Genomic DNA, 15336 nt, shown 5'->3' on the forward strand with positions numbered 1-15336 from the left:
GCCAAATATGCTAAAATCGATTGAGATATGGCCAATGAAAAATTTGGAGTTAACGAATCGTTGCTATTTTGGCTCTGTTCATATGAAGTTATGAACAGAGACCAAAATACAGAGGTTTGATCAGTTACGCATTTATTACCCATGGCCCGGGCCCAGGGGCCCCCGAAATATCTTGGATTTAGGGGGCCCCGAGCAAAATTTTGAAAATTATCCATCAGATGATCCTTAACAACTACTTTAAGGATTTGCTATTTGCAGCGGTAGAAAAGAACAGGCAGCTTTTCTGTTCTCCCTGCAGTGTAACCGCTGACGATGCTCAACTAAAATTTCAAATTAATTGAACTAATAGTCTTTCAGCCATAGAGGCAGTGTGTCCGTACGAGATTTAACTTGGTCAGGACGGTAGTTACTGTTGTACTTGGGTGAGCTCATGCTCCCCCAAAAATTATTAAGACCCTTTGTTTTATCGGTTAATATCGGTTCAATCAAAGATTTGATTCTGGCAGAAATTAGCCGTGATACTTTAGAATTACCCATAAAAAAGAGGAGAGGCACAGCCCCCCTTCGAAAAGTAGAAAGGGGCCTAGTCCCCCTGAGCTCCCCTCTTCTAAAACCATGGTAATAACTATACTGTGTGCGTGTGCTTGTTTTTTGCTCCTGTCGAAAAAACCTGCGCCCTTTACAAAGGTTAATGCTATCTCAGTGAATATGGTACCTTTTCTCTTTAATGATGAAACGAGGAAAGATTTGTGATGCTCTTGTCTAAGGGGCGCTTTATCAGAGGCAGCATCTTAAGGAAAGCCTACCTCTAAAGACGATTTTGACGATTGCTTCATTCTGGAGATTTTCTGCATACGGTCTTGCATTCCTCTACACCCTTACTTTATCATTACTGAGCTCATGATGATGTCAAACGAAAGTATATAACTTAATGTCTAATTTGTTTATAATGAAGTCACTTTAGACTGCTGCTAGTACCACAAAATCGCAAGACAATATACGACATTATATAGTTGGGATGGAGGTTTCAGTAATTCACACTAATATTCGCAAATTTTTCCAAGAACCACAAATACAATAATATTGAACCTTGAATGACGTTCATTGAAACGAAGGCAGATTTTCAAAAATTAATTAACCGAGGAGAGGGGTCCTTCAGTTGTGAACTCGGAGAGTGTTTTTATTTGATGTGAACTAGAAAAACCCTATTCGGCAACCTGGCACTAGACACCCCCTAAAAATATTTCTAGCGCCGCCCCTCCTTGTCAGGTCAGTAGGATTTGCAGCATAACAAAACGTTGATTGATGTAGATGTTATTTTGTTATATTCTTGTCAATAAATCTACTAAAAAGTACAAAAGGCCTATCAAAGGCTTGTTTGTTGGTCCATTTAGTGGCATCCACTAGTATGCTGGTTTGTAATAACCTTGTTGCCCTGAACCACCTTGTTGGCCTGGAGATCCTGGGGCTCCTGGTCTGCCCGGTTCACCTGGTCTGCCTTGTGCTCCTGGTCTGCCTTGCTCTCCTGGTCTACCCGGTCTACCATCCGGACCTGGTCGTCCTGGCTTGCCTGGGTGACCTGGTCTTCCTTGCTTTCCTGGATGCCCCGGTTTTCCATCTCTCCCTGGGCGACCAGGGCCTCCCTGCCTTCCTGGACTACCCGGTCTTCCTTGATGTCCTGGTTTTCCTGGGTGGAGCAGAAGGAGCGAAAAACAATTAGATTTTTCGAATAATCTAGACAAATTCTACACCTGGGGCACAAGAGACAAATGTTTAAGGGCAGAAAATGTTTAAGATGAATTTGGTCCAAATGATGTTTCTATTCTTTGGTAACAGGATGATTTCAAGTGTAGAGGTTTAGCATTCGTTGTTGTTTACTTTCTTTGTTTTTCAACAGCCTTGAAATCGTTTTACTTTCTTTGTTTTTCAACAGCCTTGAACTTTGAATATACAAACTTACCATCCGTTCCTGGCCTTCCAGGGGGTCCTGGTGGTCCTGGCGGTCCTGGTGGTCCCTGTGACCCACTGACACTTTGTGAACCGTATGATGGTTTGTGGAAAGAACTGCCTTGTTGGTACGCATCTGATGGATAATTTGCTAAATCATCGTCTTCTTCTTCTGAATGGTAAGCCTCTGACAGACCTTCAAGTAAAAGAAGCTTGCTTGCAGAAAGGATTTGTAGGTGTCATTTTATAATGTCACACCCCCCCCCCCGGCTACACCAACTGCCGTTGAGTGGGGGTTGATAAGTGTGGCGTTAGGCAGAAATTCAATAGAATGCAGGACCTTCTAATACTGCAGAAACGTGCACTTTTCAAATTGTTTAGAGAACAAACATTCTAGATTTGCTATTTATAAAATACAACCACCTACCCTTACCAAATTCGTTTATGTCCGTTTATAGAAGAACTTGCTAGGCCGTAGTGACTATGATTATACGAAATCAGATTTGGTTTTTGTTACCTTGCATAGATTAAGGACCTCTATAAGAAACCAAAATTGCATACTGTGCTCTAATGCTATGCAAAAAATAAACTATTACTGATAATGCCATCTTACATACTTACACGTTACATGCAAGATTCTATTAAAAACGTAGGCTAAGTGAAATAATTATTGGATCCTTGAACAAATTTTGTGTAGGGTCACAAACCTTTGCAGCCAATGATGAGGATTGTGAGTACCACGACAGTCTTCATATTTCCAATGTAATCTTGTGACACTTCAAAGCAACCCAACAAGCAACTATGGCTCAGAGGGAATGGTGTTCTTTTATAGCATTAAAAGTCAATCATGTTTTAGATTAAATCAAAATTATTGTTGAATTACTTTGGGTGTAACTGTGTCTGGTCTGCGGCCAGCTGCCTTCATCAGTCCTTACGGCGTTAACTATCCTGGCTCTATTTGTTCTGATATGAAATTAAGAATAGGAAATGATCAAAATTTCGCATTAATTGCACAACATACCCTTTTTGCTGCCACAGTGCAAGGATGATATTGTTTATTGCCATAATTAATCTTCAGGTAAACACAAATACAGTAAAATTTGCACATTACTCGTGAAGATAATGAAATTATGCCAAAATCATTTCATTTTATTTTATTTTGGCCTAAATTCCTGTTCGCAAAATTATCTTTGAATTTCTTTGTTGTAGCAAGACAAAATTGTTTATCATCTGAAGAAGTCAGCTTTAATTGATTGATTTAAAGTTTATTAAAAATTCGACTAATTGAAATTTTATTCAAAAATAAATAATTGTGAAGATGTTTTCCAATAATCATTTAAGCCATGATCAATCAAATATTCAACATAATATATTAGACGAAAGAAACAATGTTTTTGTTACCAACATGGATTGGCAGAATGCTTCGTTTTTGCAGTGTGCTTGAAAAAGTGAATGAACATGATCTATTTGTATGGCAGTTTCCTGGCAAGCCCTCCTCTGGCCCATCACGCTACTCCTTATCTAAAACCACCCCACAATTAGTAAATATCAAGTGGACTACAATACAAACTGAATGACAAAAGGTGGTGGCTGCCTCGGAATTACAGAGTGCATTCATCCTATTGGCATTCAGCACTTGCTTGTAAAATTATAAACAAGTTACTCTCAATCCAGAATTATGTATACGATGAGGATTCTAAACTCAATATTACAGTGTAAAGAGAGAGACATCCTACGGACACCTCTGATTAGCGGACAAATTTTTTTCCCCGATCGTTTTCTGGTCAAAGTCTCATAAAAAACTTTCTAAAAAGAGCGGACACTCTAATTAACGGAAAATATTTTTTGCACAAAATAGTCAATTTGGCTTTTTTTCTCTTTCCAATTAGTGGACAGTACAAAAAATTTAGGAGCCAGCGAATAAAAAAATGAGACGAATGAGACAAATATTTATTTCAAACACTTTGAAACTTGACAATCTAGTTGGTTTTTTACAGCTTCGAGCTTCTTTACAACCCAGTTTACTAACTTTTTTGTCCATGAAAGTGTTGTGGTACGCTCAATTTGGTTTTTCTTTCTTTTTCTAAGTGTCTAAGTTCAACCCGATAGCCTCTAATTACCTAGACTACACCCAGAGGTGGCGTCATAAATCTTCCGACAGAGGGGTTGGAGCTTCCGACAGGGGGGCTAAAATGACTAAAATATGCAGTTTTCGTACGTTATTATGTCAAATTTGCTCCAACAATAACCTAAAATTTCCTCCGATGGGGGGGGGGGCTAGGTGCTTCCGACGGAGGTGCTGTAGCGCCCTAGCCCTCCCTGTGCGCCACCACTGATTACACCTTTTAAATATAAAACTAGAGTCTATTTTCAACTTTGGGACTTATAGTGCACAACTTTGCAAAAGGCGGACACTTCCAATTAGCGGACACCCTGCTCTGGCTTCGACGGTGTCCGCTAATTGGAGAGAATACTGTATTATAACAATTTGTAAAGATGATAGTTAAAAGACGCCTCTGGTTTAATGCTTTGTCCACAAAATCTTTCTATTCTATAAACACTCGCTTTTTGGCGATATTCAGAATGTGGTCGTCACTTGTCTCGCTTGCGATGTTACAACAATGACAAAAAATACAAAGCAACAAACACAAAAGCAGGTGACCGCGCAGTTTACCAAACGACACGTTGACTGAAGAAGCTATAATTTAGTAGGCCCTATGTTTATAAGCGTCTGTTTATATAAAGTATCAAAATTCATTTGGAACACTGGAAAATAAATTGCAAGGATTGCATGTAAGTTAGACACATTGTTGGAGCGTGAGCAATACTAGGCATTTTAAATTTTTCTCATTTTCTGGTATATTGTCTACTTAATTGTTAATATTACATTGTCCTTGAAGGCAGTGTGAAATTTTGTTCTTTGTTTAGATAAACCAATGAACGGCGCGAAGTACTGCCTTGGTTGCGGTAGCGGCAGAATTCATAACCACCCCAAACAAGTTATTCTTGTATACAGTTATCCTTCTGTTGAAACAGCCTTTTACTACCTGCTTTTTGACAATACCAACACTGCTAGACTATGGAAGGTTGGGAAAAGGAAATCTTTGAAAATACAGCAGTTGCTAAATGCAACTAGATACCTTCTACCGTGAACTAACTTAAAGCTTCTCTTCCTGTACCAGAATAATGAGCTGCTGTTGGGACTGTCAAAGCGATAAAAGCGACATCGAGAAATACTGTAAAAGGAAAAAGACAAGAAGCAGTCTAAGATCCGTTAGGGATCAGCTCTGGACTAGCAGCGAGAAAGAGCGGTTTTGGAAGGTTCTTGAAAATTATATAAAGTATCTAATCATTAAAAACAGACCCCTTTTACAGCCTGATTTATTTGCCAACAAGAGAAAGGTTGGGCAAGGTGATTTCTCGCAAGAGATGATTTGGATACGGGAATGTTTATGGACTGGCCAGTACAGCTCAGCTGTTGCCATGTTCATAACATTGAACCATCCAAAGGAAGTCAGCCTCATTGATAACGTCGGCCATGAGCGGGAATTGGAGGAAATCAAAAGGATTTTCATGAACTAAATCTAAATAGAGATCATGTGGGATCAAAAACAGAATTCTTTCTCGAATTGGAATCCCCTTTGCTCCAGCTCCAAAGGTTATTGGCAAGGTATTGTTTCTCGTTGCTACGACATAAGAAAATCTCTAAAAGCTGAAAGGGACACGATGACCTCACCCTGGTTAAATTCAACCACGCCCATAGACTGGAAATATTGAAAAACTTGCTTCTATTTTGTGGCTGTGAAGCATTTGAGTTAATCTGAGGAGTGTAGGATTTCCAGGAAACGTAGATTTGAAGAAATACAGCTGCAGAAAGTCGAATTATCAGAGAGTTTCGTGAATTATTTTTCAGAATTTACCTCTCCTAACTTCAGTAACTCTTCTTTCCAGAGTTTGTAGTTGTAGTTAATGCTGTAATCTGGTTATGAAATATAGTAATGAAAATGTATTATGTTTAATGTAGTTGCGTGGTGAAATTTGAGATTAATCAGACATTCTGCGTCGTCCTTCCAATACCTATTTACGTTAGAGAATAATGTTACATAATGGTAATGCCGAGAATTCAAAAAGGAAAGGACAGAACCTTATAATATTAAGGTTCCGTCAGTATAAATGAGTTTTTTGAATACGATTCCACAAGGGAATGATTTTTTTGAAAATATCTGAAAAGTCCACACATGGTAATACTTTAGATGATTTCTTGCCACTTAGCTTTCATAAGCTGTTTCAACAAGATAAGATTATTTTTTGAAATAATTAATAAAGCAATAAAATGCTGACCGCAACTTTGACCATTATGATAATAATAATAGTAAGAATCTGAAACTCGTTTCATTTACCCTGCAACTGGGTACCACACAGTGGTACCGTGGAGGGGACCTCAGGAGGGCTCAGCCCCCTCGTTAAAATTCAGAGAGATTTTGGGCGGGCCTAACAGGCGAGGTTGGACTAGGCGAATTCTGTGTTGGCAACCCTTTATTATAGTAAAGATTCCTCGTGCTACCTGCTACTTGCTACCACCATTGGGTACCTTAATTTTGAATACATTTCACCCAAGGGTTTCAGAAATTTTTGCAATGTTTTAATGATGATTTTAAAACTTTAGCCTTATTTGTAGCAAAGCTAATTATTTCTGTCTTGGCTTTTAAATAAAAATTTAAATAGTAGATGTTTGCTCGTTTTTCCACTCGATAGAAGATCACAACAGAGTCATCTTTTGATTGGGGCCCACCGGGAAATCTCCTGGTTCCCGGCAAGCCAGTCTGCCACTGCGCTGACTGTGTTCCCAATCAGCTTGTAAGCTAAATATTTTTTGACACATTAATAAAGTTTTTGATTGATTGATTGATTGATTGATTGATTGATTGATTGATTGATTGATTGATTGATTGATTGATTGATTGATTGTTGATTGATTGATTGATTGATTGATTGATTGATTATTGATTGATTGATTGATTGGGCAGAGCTGACCATATGGACAGGGATATCCGTCTTTCCCTATCATGAAATAAATTTTTAAAGATTTTTATTTTCATGACAGGTTTAAACAAAAATCAACTTGAACAGAGAAATTCAATAAAGAATACACGTTGGTAATAGTCTATAGATCTAAATCAAGATAGATGAGTTACAATAAGTACAAGTTTTAAAAATTCTTAACTGCAATACTATAATAATAAAACAATAAGAGAAACAAGAGTAAAAAACTTGCTCAGTGCCTTTGGAACTCTCATGAATAAGAGTTTGGTTTTTATATGTGTAAAAATGTGTCTTTTACTACTTACATAAACACCTCTTAACCTAGAAATAGCAAAAATCTATGATTAAATAATCGATTTGCTCTAAACAAAGGTATATGCAAGCTTAAAATAGGCATTAAATGCAGTTTTTTAATCTATTGTGACTAATGATTATCATTACACTTGTGACATTATAACCCTACGATAATGATCAACAAAATACTGACGTTCTTGAAATTAAAAAAATGTCAAACCAGCAAACCCAACAGCAAACTCAAACTTCATTCGAGTCGGAGCAAGGGACACAGCACTCTTTATAAAAACCGTACTTAACAAAACTTTTACTATCACAATTGCAATTGCTATTGTTAGTATTACTATTTTAAAAACCCCAACCGTTTTTCTTTTTTTTTCTAACAAAGCGGACTCCTGCTATGGCAATGACAATAATATTTATGACTCCGAGGATTCCGAGACCAACTGCAAGGCCGATCGCAATGCTCTTCCAATCCTTGACATCATTCTCTTTAACTTTCCGATCTAGAAATTAAGAAAGCAAAAACACTATCACTATTAATATGCAATGCTTTCACTTTCCAATGATAATTTTCCTTATTTTTTCTTCTTTATGTTCAAATTCCCTGATTTCCTTTCAAGTATACTTATAGAGAAGTGCCTAAGCAAGGTAAAATCGTTTGCAAAATGCTTGCCTAGTTACAGCATGCTACAGACCTGACCAAAAAAATCGCACTACAAACTCAAATCGCACAGCAGAACACCGAAACAGTAACAAAATATTGATTGCTTTAGAGCACATTGCTAAACTCTGTAATGACGACATGTTTCAGATAATTGGCAGAGCCGGGTCGTCTTTCCATCTAGCAGTTTCGGAATCGATCTAAAAGCCGCCATTGTGTAGACAGAAGGAGTTCATTTTCTCGCTTGGACTCCAGTGTTAATTCTTCTTTAGGCACGCAGCACTGATTGGTCAACTTATGCCGGTTTTGTGCTTGCGTTTTTCTGATTGGTCTATTTCGATCCACAACTGGGTATATAGTTTTCATCATGTTCTTTCAGACCCTTATTCTGACGTTTTATGCTCTGAGGAGTGTCAGGCGAAAAAGCTTTTAGCCAATATGTTGTAAAATGTAAATTTTTTTCAAAGCCATTTTCGAAATTAAGATCATATTTATGGGGGCTTTTTACAATGTTTCAAAGGCTGAATAACAAAATCTTGCACTGAAGTTATTCAATCAATCAATCAAATTGTTTACCTTATACATATATAGAATAGAAAGGAATTAGTACCCACCGCTAATATAGACAGTGTACACTTTCTTCACTTCTCTTCCTTGTTTCGGTTTTCCTCTGCAAATTACTGTCGTTGGATTCTGTCTTCTTTGTAGATTAATCAACATTATTGTTCTTGAAACGATTGTTTCAGATTTAGATGAAACATTTTGTGTTATGCTCCTCTTTGAAATGAGTGATTTGACTTCTTGTCTGCTCACGTCAAATATCACGTCAGAAGCGGGTCGGCTTTGGACCGCACACAGAATTGTGACACTTTCCCCAGATTTAATATGAAAAACTGTTTCTGTCGTCGTTAATTCAGGCACAAACGAAACAGGTTCTATAAGGTAAAATATGAAAAAATAGATAGCTGTTCCTTAAGATTTTAAAACTTTACTTTTAAATCTTGTTAAATCTACTGGCAAAACAGGACAGTAGGTAGGCGTGGGGCAAATCACTCTATGTTATGTAAATCTCGTACACCTCTAGTTGAAATCCTATGGCTTTATATGAAAATCTGTAGAAATCCTTTTGTTTTGGTGGAAAATTCAAACCATTTTTCCTATACGGATTTGCCCCTCATAGGTAAGAGGGCCGTTGAGTCCTAACAAGCCCCTTTTGACCTTTTACTTGTGTATGATTCGTAGATTGCCATAAAGATATGTGAACTTCGAAGTGACTTTTTTATAATAGCTAAGAATAATGGACAGGTTGAGACTAACCTAAGACTTAGTTAAGCTGAATTGAAAATTTAGGATTTGTTTCCAAGTAGCGGTACAATTATCCCAGTAAGAGGGCCCATGTGACAGGATTATTGTATAATCAGCAAGCATCACTGTTTGGGAATCAATAAGAGGCCGTTTACATGAGATTCGAAATGAAACTCATGCCATGTGCTCGTGCTCAGGATACTCAGGTCTCATGTAAAGGGCCCATTATTGATCCCCAAGGGGTCATCCACAAAGTACGTACACAGTTTGAGAGCAACTTTTTGACCCCTTCCTCCCCCTTGTACGCACATGTACGCTTTTCGTGTACCCCCCCCCTTTTGCGTACACTGCGTATGCTTATATCTTTTAACCCCCCCCCCCCCCCATTTCAAGGTATAGTGCAAATAATTGAGAGTTTCCAGGGAAATTCAGGGATTTGTCCATATTGACCATTCCTTGTTATAATACATGTTAATGCAGTTGTCTAATTTATGCAACCATGTGAAGCACATCGAAGCAGATTCTTTAACATTGAACTTATTGTATTTAGCTTTCTAAAAGGCAAAGCCTTTCACATAGTTTTTATCGGAAGTTCATCAAACAGAGCAGATTTTAGGTTGGATGAAAATATGCAACAAACTTCCCATTAAAATCTCTGCCATATGAACAATGAATGAGCAAGCTTGCAAGGCTCAAATTTCACGTTTAGAAATTTCTTAAGCGTACGTACTAAATACCCATTACATCCCTCCCCCTTGTACGCAAGCGTACGATTTTTGGTCCACTCCCCCTCCCCCTGAGTGCTCCCAAAGTCACTGCCTTCGTCAGAGTTCTCGTCTGTGACATGAAAACTTTCATTGCTTTCGAATAGTAAACGTATAAACTATTCGTTATTTCTTGTTTGGTCTGTTTTCTAAAGAACACTGCTTTTCAAGATGCAGCGTTTGAAAGAGGGCGATGCAGCGTTTGAAAGAGGAGTTTTAAGAAAAAGATTAAAACTTGGAAAGATACAAAATGCAACTGCAGACTATGCAAACCTTACGTTGCGCAGATTGGATTCTTGAAATAGTCATCGAATAATTGTATATTTTTATCTAATGAGGCCTCCCTTTTAATTTTGTACATTCCCTATATTATTTTATCCATTCATTGTAATTAATTTAAGATTTGTAAATTTAGTATAAATAGTAGGCTTTCATTAGCTGTTATATTAGCTAAAAAATTTGCTTCGCCTACTGTAAATAATATAATAATAATAATATAATAATAATAATAATGATAATAAAAATAATAATATAATAATAATAATAATAATAATAATAATAGTAATAATAATAATGGAAACATTTCATTTTCAATTCAACTTAAACTACAACTACAAATCTCACTATTACAAGGTAATTTGCAATTGGCTAGCCTGGTTTTACAAGAAAAAACTATAACAATCGTAAGGTAAAAGGAAAAACTGAGAAAAAAAAATAAAACAACTTAAGTTAAAAAGGATGTAATTCCGGATTTGTCCATGGCTTATTTTTGCAAAAAAATATGTAGTACGTAGTACGGATGGCAATGTTGGAAAGTTTAGAAATGAGATACCGTTTTTGTTGCTGATCGATGGAGAGAGAGTCATGGAAACTTTTCATTTTGAATTCCTATTAAAACTGCAATTACAAATCTCACTATTACAAGGTAATTTGTAACTGGCTAGCCTGTGTTTACAAAATAAAAACTATTACATCGTAGTAATGAGAAAAAAGAATTGTTAAAAGGGGTGTAGCTCTGGATTAGTCCAAGTTTTGTTTCTACAGCAGAATATATAGTATGTGGTGCGAATGGAGATGCTTGTAAGTTTGGAGATGAGGTAGCGTTTCTGTTGATGATCAATGGACAAAGAGTCACACATGTCGATGAATGAGCTGCAGGAGTCGCCAAAAATACCAAGTGAACTGATGGAAAGATTGACAAACGAGACTGACTTAAACTGACGTTTTAAGTCAGATACGAGGGTGGCATATTTCCCTGACTTTCTGACAGCATTGCAGTTGAGATTTGTTTCAAAGCCTATGGTTAGCTCTTAAACGTACAGACAGTTTTCCTTAGTTTTGAGAAGTAAGTCAGGGCATAGTTGATCTCCAGTTATGATAGAAGGGGAAAGAAAGCCTGGTAAATCTGCGTAGAGAGAAGACCCATTTATTGCTTGGAAGGAAGTGGCTAGAAAGTTTAATGCAGAATTATGACGCCAAGTATAGCGTCCTTGGTCAAGGTACACAATAATAATAATAATAATAATGGAAACATTTCATTTTCAATTCAACTTAAACTACAATTACAAATCTCACTATTACAAGGTAATTTGCAATTGGCTAGCCTGGTTTTACAAGAAAAAACTATAACAATCGTAAGGTAAAAGGAAAAACTGAGAAAAATAAAACAACCAAAATTAAAACGGATATAATTCCGGATTTGTCCATGGTTTATTTTTGCAACAAAATATGTAGTACGTAGTACGAATGGCAATGTTGGAAAGTTTAGAGATGATATACCGTTTTTGTTGTTGATCGATGGAGAGAGAGTCACACATTTTGAAGAAAGAGATGCAGGAATTGCCAAAGATGCCAAGAGAGCTCATAGAAAGATTCACAAAAGAGACACATTTGAACTTTCGCTGTAAGTCAGATAGGAGAGGAGCATACTTGCTGTGTTTTCTTGTTGCATTTGTGTCAAGATTGGATTCAAAACCAACAGTAAGCTCTAAGATGTATAGGTAATTGTTGTTAGTCTTCAAGAGAAGATCTGGGCGAAGGTTTTCTCCAGTTATGATTGATGGTGAAAGATAGCCAGGTATATCAGCGTAGATGGTAGATTCATTAACAGCTTTAAGAGACGTAGCTAGAAAGTTTAAGATAGAGTTATGACGCCAGGTGTATCGGCCTTGTTCCAAGTATGTTTTGCAGCCAGCAACAACGTGAAGGAGGGTTTCTGGCAGAAAACAGAAAGAACAATCAGAAGTCTGGCTCAAGTTCCACTTTTTCAAGTTTTTCTGTGTAGCAAGGGTATTGTTCAGGTACCTTATGGTGAAATTGAAAATATTCTGAGGCATGCTACTTTGCACCTTGGACCAAAGTTTGTTTATTTGTGGAAGATCCTGGTTAAAAAGATGTGACAATAAAGATCCTTGGGAAGTTAGAATGTTTTGCAGACGATCTTTATGCTCTTGCTGGACAGCCTTTAATGCTTCTTTCGTGTTCCTATATATATCATATTGTATATTTGTGCTACTGCTGGTATTTTTCCATAAAGAGCGAATGTTATCGTTTGGTGAAGATTTCAATGCGTTGCGTAAAATAGTTTGACACTGTAGGAATTTGGCGGATGGTAAAGTTAGGCTGAGTCCAAACTGGTTTTTAGAAAGAATAATGCTACTCAAGGTAGCACTTATTGGGAGGTCGAGCCACTGGCGGATGTATTTGGATACAAGGTTGTCAAGATTCTCGACAACCCACGTCTTTGAAAGATCTGCTACAGTAAGGTTCCAAGAGATTTTAGAAAGAACAAAGTTGTGATAAAGAAGCAACTTATTTTTTGCATGTAAAGGCTGGGAATCAATTTGTTTGAGCATGTTGGACAGTGATGATAAAAGATCAGATTTATGTTCTTGGTTTGTCATTTCAAAGTCAAAATGACGACCGAGGTACTTAAAAGAATTTCCATTCGAGACAGGTGGGATAGATTCGTTGTTTATGAAAAGATTAGGTTGATACTGAAGAGAACGTGTGGAAAATTTCTTTATTCCAAAAGTGATGCATTTATCGACACGTATGATCATGTTAGCCCATTGGCACCAGCGAGTGAAACAATTCAGTAGAAGTTGGTTTTCTTTCTCATTGCTGGTGATAACGGCAGCATCGTCTGCGAATTGAAACCAATGGACTGGTTGAAACATACGGTCGTTCTGATCATGTGGGGAGAAACCTAACTGTTTGTATTTTTCAGCTTTTATGTACTGTATGAATGTGTTGAAGCATAGATTAAATAGTAGAGGACTGAGGCAGTCGCCTTGAAGAACACCGCGACGGACTGGAATAGCAGGAGTATTATAGTGGCTTGTGATGATAGAGGTTTTAAAATCGGTGTAAAGGCTAGAGATAAGAAGTTGTATGTTGTCAGGAATATGATGGTAAGATAGTACAGTGGGTATCAAATTATGATGTACTTCTCCAAATGCATTTTTAAGATCGAGAAGAGTGACAACTAGTGAACGTTGCTTGATACGAGCTTTGTTTATGACCTGAGCCATCATGGCAGTATGCTCTAAGGTCCCTGAAATAATATAATAATAATATAATAATTATAATTATAATTATAATAATAATAATAATAATAATAATAATAATAATAAAAGGGCGGCGTTTGTTACGAATGGTTGGCTGAGAGCGCGGCGTTTAAAGGAGAGCGGCGTTTATCAGAGAGGGATGTTCATTAGAGGAAATACGGTACAACATAAGAGTTAAAACTCACTGTAAACAGTTCTTATCCAATGTTTTGAGCTTTCAATGTGATGTGTTCGGCCTTGATATTCGTAGTCGACTTTGCACAAAAACCCCAAATTTTCATCTGGTACCTTGACATCTTTTATAACAAATGAAACATTTCTTGTGTAGTGTATTCGCTTGTCAAAGTCTGGTGAAAATCCAGCTGATGGTTTTCGGAATGTATTCGTGTGTTTATCATACTGCGCCAAGATCGTCATCCAATCAGAACCATTTTCTTTGTAGCCACAGTCCAAGCGATCGAAGGCTGAACTGTTGCTGTCTGGCGAAAATTTGACCACCGTTATTGTAATATTAGATCCTTCTCGTACCGAATGTGGCTGCAACTTCACCTCCACCGACCCACAACATGCTAAATTGACACCTATAGAAACAGTTGAAAACTCAATAAACTTTGCGTTTGCCTTCTAGGTTATAGAAGATCAAGATCCGATATTTTAAGCTGGGTTTTCACAATATAACATTTAAGAACCATCAAGATTTTTTGAAGGAGAACTTCTAAGCTTCAAGGTTTATTACATACTGATGTTTAGATCCATCAAACAACAATTTATGGAGTGAAGGACTAAAATTTGATACCAATTCAGCTAAAGGCAAACAAAATATTTGATTAAAACGTACCAAAAGGTGAAAGAACTATGAACAGGACCCACATTAAGTCCATCGTATCCGATTTTACCAACCTGCAATATAAGTTAGAAAATATCAGACAAAAGAGCATACATCATGTAAAATAGATGCAAGGAGTTAAGAAAGTGATATTGCACAGGGCCCGATTTCTCGAAGCACTTGGTCTTTATGTCTTACAATACAATTGAACTTACTGTTTATATGCAACTAATTTGAATAGAGCTAAAATACCTCTACTTTCACTGATAAATGATTTACACTCGTACTTACATGTAGCGTCCACCAAGCAACTCTTACTGTATCCAGAATAAACTACTATTTATACCAAGAACTGGGAATTCCCCCTCTTGACATGTGTTCGGTTTTGATTGGTCCAGCATATAAATATGAGATGATGTCATCTAATAAAAGTGTTTTCTTGGAAGCAGAGTTTGGGTAGGAAAACCGCAATGAGAAAAACAAAGCAATGGAAGGCCTAGAGGGGTCACTTGATTTTTTTATATACAATCTGCAATTATACAAAGTCAAATAAAATCTAAAAGACCCAAAAATATCAAAATGCAAAATCTTGTTGCTGAGCACACAAGAAAGTATCAGTCATAGTAATTTAGATTGTTTGGAAAAGAATAAATTGAATTAGCATTTATTTCCTCACATTATAGATCTTTACATATAGATACAGAATAGGATTCATATTTCTTGGTGCATCATCTCCGTCTCCGGTAAAATCTAAACCATCATAAAGTGGGCTATGTACAACTCATGTTTATGTATACCACTTTATTCTGGAAAGAAACGCTGTCCTGAGCTTGCATGCCGAATTGGGAAGCCTGAGATAACCCTACACGGATGAAAACTCTGTTAAATGAACAAATAAATAGCATCCTTGGAGAGATGCATAGT

General features: G+C 37.1%; 2 protein-coding genes and 1 long non-coding RNA gene across 3 annotated transcripts; 1 reads left to right on the forward strand and 2 right to left on the reverse strand.

Moving 5' to 3' along the window:
• Positions 1–687: 687 nt before the first annotated feature.
• LOC135684614 (uncharacterized) lies at positions 688–3422 on the reverse strand. The gene is made up of 4 exons (XM_065200248.2): positions 3349–3422; positions 2655–2746; positions 1961–2143; positions 688–1687 (listed from the first exon to the last, which is right to left on the reverse strand). The coding sequence occupies exons 1-4, from the start codon at positions 3405–3407 to the stop codon at positions 1404–1406; spliced, it is 618 nt and encodes a 205-aa protein (XP_065056320.2). The 5' UTR covers positions 3408–3422; the 3' UTR covers positions 688–1403.
• Positions 3423–4428: 1006 nt separating this feature from the next.
• On the forward strand, positions 4429–5966 carry LOC148957642 (uncharacterized). Its single transcript, XR_016145160.1, has 2 exons — positions 4429–4740; positions 5130–5966. It is a non-coding gene; the product is annotated as an uncharacterized LOC148957642 (long non-coding RNA).
• A 1138-nt stretch (positions 5967–7104) lies between these two features.
• LOC148957643 (uncharacterized) lies at positions 7105–14683 on the reverse strand. The gene is made up of 5 exons (XM_089114802.1): positions 14628–14683; positions 14425–14486; positions 13772–14167; positions 8563–8883; positions 7105–7790 (listed from the first exon to the last, which is right to left on the reverse strand). The coding sequence occupies exons 2-5, from the start codon at positions 14465–14467 to the stop codon at positions 7633–7635; spliced, it is 918 nt and encodes a 305-aa protein (XP_088970928.1). The 5' UTR covers positions 14468–14486; positions 14628–14683; the 3' UTR covers positions 7105–7632.
• Between the last annotated feature and the right edge of the window lie 653 nt (positions 14684–15336).

Source organism: Rhopilema esculentum, chromosome 21 (genome assembly GCF_057945365.1).
Source record: "Rhopilema esculentum isolate cy_ngs chromosome 21, ASM5794536v1, whole genome shotgun sequence".
Lineage (NCBI taxonomy): Eukaryota > Metazoa > Cnidaria > Scyphozoa > Rhizostomeae > Rhizostomatidae > Rhopilema > Rhopilema esculentum.